This window comes from Rhincodon typus, chromosome 42 (assembly GCF_021869965.1).
Source record: "Rhincodon typus isolate 14 chromosome 42, sRhiTyp1.1, whole genome shotgun sequence".
In the NCBI taxonomy this organism is placed as follows: Eukaryota; Metazoa; Chordata; class Chondrichthyes; order Orectolobiformes; family Rhincodontidae; genus Rhincodon; species Rhincodon typus.
Window position 1 is genome coordinate 10316468 of NC_063373.1, and position 7022 is coordinate 10323489.

The 7022-nt window shown below is 48.7% G+C and overlaps 1 protein-coding gene across 1 annotated transcript; it reads right to left on the reverse strand.

The window, feature by feature from the left end:
• Positions 1 to 285: 285 nt before the first annotated feature.
• On the reverse strand, positions 286 to 687 carry LOC109914084 (gastrula zinc finger protein XlCGF71.1-like). The gene has a single exon (XM_020513661.2). The coding sequence runs from the start codon at positions 685 to 687 to the stop codon at positions 286 to 288; it is 402 nt and encodes a 133-aa protein (XP_020369250.2).
• Positions 688 to 7022: the final 6335 nt, after the last annotated feature.

The window sequence follows — 7022 nt, forward strand, 5'->3', positions numbered from 1 at the left end:
AATCTTGAATTTGATCTTAAAATGAATCACCACACTCTGCAATTTAAACACACTGGATTTATTTGAAACTCAGAATATTAACACTTCTAACTGAGCTGGATTTTATTAAAATCAACACAAACAGACCTGAATGAACATAAATCAGTTCTACATGTGATTAACAGCAAAATCCTATGACGAGAACTAATCGTGGTATCATTGGTGTCTCATCAGATAGGATGAATGGGCACATTTATTTTCACACATGGAACAGGCATATAGTCTCTCCACAGTGTGAACTCTCTGTTATGACCAAAAGTAAGATGATTGAGTTTTTTTTTTCTTCTGACACAGGGAACAGGTGAATAACTTCTCCCCAGTGTTAGTGCGTTGATATAACTTGAGTTCAGATGAGTTCTTGAACCCAGCCTCACATTGAGAGCACTTGAATGGTCCCTCATCTGTGTGAACACTCTGGTGGCGTGCCAGTTGCCCATAAGTTGTCAAACACTTCTCACAGTCTATATAGTTGTAAATTTTCTCAGTACTATGAGCACACTTATGTCTCAGCGAGTCAGACAAACTCACAAATCCCTTCTTACAACCAGAGTGAATGCCTCTCCCCACTGTGAACTTGTCGGCGTTGCAAAAGTGATCTGAGTGAATTAATCCATTTTCACAAACGGAGCACAGGAGCAGCCTCTCCATAGTGTGACTGCGCTGACGAATTTCCAGCTTACATGGCAAACTAAATGTCTTCTCACTCTCCCCTTATTTACGAATCTTCGCCCTGCCATGACTGCACTTGTGTTCAGACAGGCGAGTTGATCAGATGAAGCCTCGACTCCACATACAGAGCATATATGCGGTTCCTCTCCACTCTGAGAGCTGTGTTTTCCTTACATGGTCAAAATCCAATAACATCCTGATTATGATAGATCGTACAATTTCATCAGATCCTGATGAGACGTTTGGATTGAGTTTATCAACTGTGAATGCTCACACTCGAACACACTGTGAGAGTGATTTAAAATAGAAGAGAAGGAGTGAGCGAGATGGCACGATAAACATAAAGACAGCATGCATTACTGAGCTGAATGAAACTGATGATTTTGGGGGATGGCATGAGGAAAATGTGACGTTGATCACAACTGGTTCGCTGAAGTTCTTCAGAGAAGTGAGATGACCACATTTCTGGAATCAGAGATGAAGTGTGAGTAAGAGGTGGGAGCTACAAATAGTATATCTACAGCGTGACAAGAACTTCTCAAACCCTTATACTTCTCCATCTCGAATGATAAGAGCAGCAGGATCAAGTAAACATCTCTAAATTCAGGAAGGTGCTGATCTGCTCGAAACTAGCTAGCTTTAGACATAAAAACTTGGAGCAGAATTAGAAAATTCAGCCCTTTGGAGTTCCTTCGCCATTCAATGTGATCACGATTGATGTTTAATTATGATGCTTAATGTTATATTTTCAATTTCTCCCCTAACTCCTTGATGCCTTTAAATTCTAAACATTTCTAATATCCAAGTAAGCTATTCCTCAGTGGCCAGGGCCCACAGATTGCGTGATGGAGAATTCCACAAGTTGACCACTCCGAGTGAAGAAATGTTTCCTCACCTCAAGCTTTAACGGCTAACCCGCTAACCTGTGTCTGTGAATCCTAGTTCCTGAATCTACAACCAGGGAAAACAACCGCCCTGCATCTGGTCTGTCTAGCCTTACTGGAGTTTGATATGCTTTCAATCAGATACATTCTTATCCTGACAAATTCAAGTGAATACAGGCCCAGTCAAAACAATCTCTTCTCAAAGGATTTCCTGCCATCCCCACTATCAGCCCAGCAAACATTTGCTGCACTCCGTCAATGATAATCATATCCTCTCATCAGCAGGCAGATAAAAACTACACACAATAATCCAGGTACAGACTGAACAGGGCTGTGTCGAACTGCAGTAAGACATCTTTACTTCTGCTCTCACATCCTCTTGCAATGAGCGACAACATACTATTTCCCTTCTTAATTGTTTGCTGCGACTTCATATTTACTTACATTTTCTGGTATGGACAAAATATCCAGATTCTTTTGTCTATCCACATTTCTCAATGTATCACCATTTCAATCATTCTCTGCCGTTTTGCTTTGCACAAAGCGTATCATTTCACATTCATCCACTCTTTATTGCAGCTGCTGTGTGACTTTTCACTTAATCAACTTGTCTACAACAACGTGGAGCCTTGCAAACTTCCCGAGACTCACAATTCCATCTAGTGATGTATCAGCAGCAAACATGGTAACTTTAGCATCTGTTTCCCTCATCCAAGCACTGGAAGTACGAAAAGTTCTTCCAAATAAATATTGATTCAGTTATTTATCTTTTATACAAAGGACAGCAGAAATTGGGAATGAAACGGAACAATGATGAAAAGAGGCTCAGCAGATCTGGCAGAATCCATAGAGAAAGAAACCAAGTTACCGTTTCAGCTGTGTTAACTGGGGGTCAAAAGGCAAATATGTCCTGCCCAAGTGAGCACCTTCTGCATGGTCAGGTGCACTATCTGCTTGGAGCGCAGGAAAAATACAACCGTCTGATACATTTTAGCTGCAGCGACGATGGCCGTGGCCGACCACACTAGCCATGGCTTTACTGCAGGCTCCGCTAGTCATATGTAGGTTGGGGTTAGGCCTTGAACCATAAACCGGATAAAAGGGGGATGGATTCGCCTCTGGAGCTGAAGCAGCCAAGCCTAAGGCCACAGCTACCCTGGCATAGGTGCGGCTGGGGCCTGCTGCTTTGATGTTGGTCATGTTTTCTGCTGAATGGTCCAAAGTGTCTTCTTCCTGATTGGATTCAGGCAACAGCAGCAGTCTCAAGTTCCAACACAGCCAGGCTACATCAAAATTCCAAGCTCTCGAAGGCCCAGGCAATGGTGGCAATAGTGCTAGCTGTTTTGAAGGCCCAGGTGGTGGCAGCAGATCCGGGCGTGGCCCAGATGACAGCAACAGAAAGAGCAGATGTGGAAGGCCTAGATGACGATAGTGGCAGCAGCAGCCGAGACAGAAGGGCTAGGTGATGGCAGTGGCAGTAGCAGAGGACGAAGGCTGGCAGGGTCAGCATCAAAACGAGGTAGATCCAAGCGGCAGCAATGGCAGAACCGAGAATTCCTGGGTAGGAGCAGAACTGAGGTACCAGGCAACAGCAGATCCGGGACGAGGGGGTGTCCAGGCCGCAGCAGCACTAACAAAACCGGGGTCCAGTCACTAGCAGCAGAACCAGACCCAGGAAGCCACAGATCCGGGGGAAGCACAGACAGTAGCAGCAGCAGAATTTGGGGCCCAAGCAGCAGGAGCATGAGTTGGCCCAGGAAGTAGGAGTCGACTAGAGAGGCCCAGGTCGCAGCAGCAACAGAACCGGGTCGGACAAGGCAGCAGTAGTAGCAGAACTAAACCAAGGCAGCAGCGGGAGACCCAGGGAGGCCCAGAATACAGCAGTAGAGTTGCGTGGGCCCAGGCAGCAGCAGTTGTAATAGTAGTAGCAAAAGTGTCAGTGGCAGTGTAATGACTCAACAACGCAAAAATAGAGAGTATTGAAAAGAAATCTTCTTCCTGTATAGTACATTGACTATGGCCAAGTGGTCCTAGTCAGTCCCCGGAACTGAGGAGATTCTTAAACCTCTGTTTTCATATATATTTCTTTCTTTTCACAAAGTGGAAGAGAATTTTATTATACATTTCCAGCACAAGGAAAACACCCAGGCAGTCAGTGAAGCAGCGACAAGCAAATCTTACAACAAGCAGACGTATGCTAAAGCAAAAGTGAAGGAGCAGAGATCGAATGAAGTTATATTTGATTCCCCCCCTCCCCACCCCACGTCCCCAGGACGTCCTAGAACGCCCTGAATGACTCCACAGTCAACCGCCCATATCCATGGACCTCCCCTAGAGAGCCAGTCGAGGTCTCTGGTCAGTTCCTCAAAAGTCACAGGAGTGTAGAAACTTCTGGCTTCATCTGGGCTCAGCTGTGGCATGTCCTCCCATCGAACTCTGACAGCATCTTCACCGGAAGGATCCGGAGAGAACAGAGTGTGTAATAGTCATGAAACCGTCCCCGAAGCCATCTGGATCCGAGATGAAAGACCTGCTATCCAACAGCAGCTCCAGTAAGTAGAAGAAGGGGAAGCCACAGTCCAAGTCCTAGAGGAGCCGGATCTGCAAACGCACTACGTGCCCCATGCCCTGAAGAGCTGCAAGTCCAGGAGTGAGGCCTTCTTTTCTTCATACAACCCTCGCAGGGCGGGGTCCGCGTCAAGCTGACTAAGACGTTACTCCAGGTTGAGGACCTCCTTCTTCATCTCCCCGTTCCTCGATTTCCGCCTCTTTGTCGACCCCCTCGCTCCTTGGCCCTGGGGGAGAACCTTTTCCCTGAGGAGCCAGGCATCATGGTGTCGGGAGAGGAGGGGAATGCCGAATCACTGGCGTCCAATGACGCAGAACTTGAACAGTTCTTGATGGAGTGCATTATGGATGTCCCTGCTGCCTCAAGGAGCGGAAGACCCTTTGCTTCCTTCTCCAGCCTTTCCAGAACTGACCGGAACCGTCCGCCATCCAGCAACAAGTTGTTGAAGTGTCAGTCTGCTAACCTGAGCCGGGTGCCAAATGGAAGTTGCTCTGCTCATGCTAGGTGATGGTCCATGCACAGCACCTACCGCGTGGAGACCACTGGAATGCAGAAGGCGCATGTGCACGAAATGTACAGACAGTCAATCCTCCATGCTCAGACCCCAAGCCTCACAAAGGTTAAGGTGTTCGAGTCAGGATGGAGATTTTACCAGACATCCACCAGGGCAAAGGACGTGACCATTCCCCCAACCTCCTCCCCGACACCAAACCAGTTCGGACACCACCATGATCCCTGTCCTCGAAGATACAGTTAAAGTACTCTCCAAGGAAAATGCACTGGACTTCATCATTGGATCCGAATTGAGTGGACACTGCTCTGTAGAAGGGCTTTTGCCTTGGCCAGACTGGGGGAGAGTATGAATTCGTGAAGTGAAGCACTGTGTCCCCCAGTCACACTGTCAGGTGAAGAAAATGAGCTGGCACAGGCCCCTTGACCCCCAAGATATCCAGCTCAAAATATGGGGCCAACAAGATAGCCACCCCGCCGATTTGTTGGTGATATAACTCATGTAGACTCCTCTCTGCCACTCCAGGAACAAGGTGGTTTCGTGTCCCGGCGCCGTATGGGTTTCTGGCAGGAAACACACCACAAAATTCTCATCCCAAAGGACTGAGAATTTAAGGAATCTGCGTTATGATTCCCTGCTGCCGTTAATGTTGATGTTGGTTATGGTAGTCTTCATATCAGCAGTAATGTGCAACCATCACCAGTGAAACAGTTAAAAAAAGTACTGGGAACATTTACTGGGAGGACGGGAAAGGAGCATACAGGTCCGTCGCATTCTCTGTGAGTGCATTGAGTAATGCACAGAACTGCCACCATTTGTTACGGGCCAACCCTGGTGCATGCTAATCTGCCCAGGTGGACCAGAATACTGGCTCAATAACTTTCCAGCTGTCGAGAGCTACCTGGTCTCTATCTTGATGACCACGAATGTCCTTCAAACATACCCAGAGCTTGATGAAGGGTCTAGGCCCGAAACGTCAGCCTTTCTGCTCCGATGATGCTGCTTGGCCTGCTGTGTTCATCCAGCTCTGCACCTTGTTGTCTATCCGGTGGGGATTGAGGTGCAGCTCTGGTGTGTGTACCAGGGTGTCGGGAACCTCACTGGAGACGGAAGCTGCGTCATGGCGCCTATGGGCCCTCCCTCCAGCCTCTGGTCGATTACTATAGGCTGGAGGAAGGTAGAGGGCGGGGCGGGAATATCTGGTTTCATTAATTTCTGCACGCTCCTATGATGTCAGGGAATGGTGTGCCGGGCAGTGGCCTACCTGCCAGCTTAAAACCCCTGGTCTCAGGCATCTGCGGATGGAGGCCAGTTTCAGCGCACACGATGCCAGGTGAGTCGGAGTAGGGGTCTGGTACTGCTGGGTGGGTTTCGCTCTCGGAGCCTTCATGGGCAGTTGAGCCGGAGTAAGGTGGGTTCGGCTCAGGGTTCCCAAGAGATTGTGAGATGGGGCTAGGAGTCGGGGAGTTCGTGATCGGTGTTTACATGCCAGGCGTGGCCACAGAGGCATTTCCACAACAGGATGTGTTGGGCCGAGATTCCAACTCCAGAGGGAGTAATGAGGTAACCGAGTCTTGGGGAATGCTTCCACGGGGTGGTCCTAAGGTTTTTTGGTCTTTCCTCATGAGTTCTTCCCAGCAGGATGCCCACACCCCTTCCCACCGGGCCGAGAACCAGCTTGCGGGGATCTGGATGTTGCTTTTGGGGAGGTAGAAAAGGTGCAGCAGTGCCACCTGCGACCGCCATTGGGGTCTGGGCGTCCTTCAGTGTGTATCTTCCCGTATGTGCCCCACCTCGCGGCAGAAGTGACACCTCATCCTGTCCGATGTCCTGCAAATGCAGTAAGCTGTGAAATCATGCAGCATGGTGAAGGATCCCTTGGTCATGTCTTTCCGGGCCAAGCAAATGAGGACTTGGCGCGAGAAGGAGTAGACGTCTTTCAGGGAGGGGTCCTTCAGTCCGAGCAGCAACAGTTGAACACCTGACTAGATTTTCCATAGTGTTTGGAGATGGTGAAAGAGGGGTTCACCGCCAAGGGAGGGCGGTCGTTAAATATCATAACGTTGTGGGCAGGGTGCTCTGGAGGTTCGACGGGCAAAAAAGTCTCTCCTACAGTGAGCCCCTTATGCACAGCCAGATGCACTGCCCACTCGGACTGCAGTAGAAATATCAATCCCGTCCACATCAACCACTGAAGGGCAGGTTTAGCACAGTGTTAGATCCAGACTGCTATCTCCCTCGATACTGTCCCCTTCAAACACTCTCATGACAGGGACCACACAGGATTAGATGCCGAACAAAGCTGCATCTTACGAATCGAAGACTGAACGACACGTGCTGGACAGATATC

What these genes read in the sequence shown, in the direction of transcription:
- LOC109914084 (XM_020513661.2), bottom strand. Translation starts at nt 687, where the DNA reads ATGGAGAGGCTGCTCCTGTGCTCCGTTTGTGAAAATGGATTAATTCAC.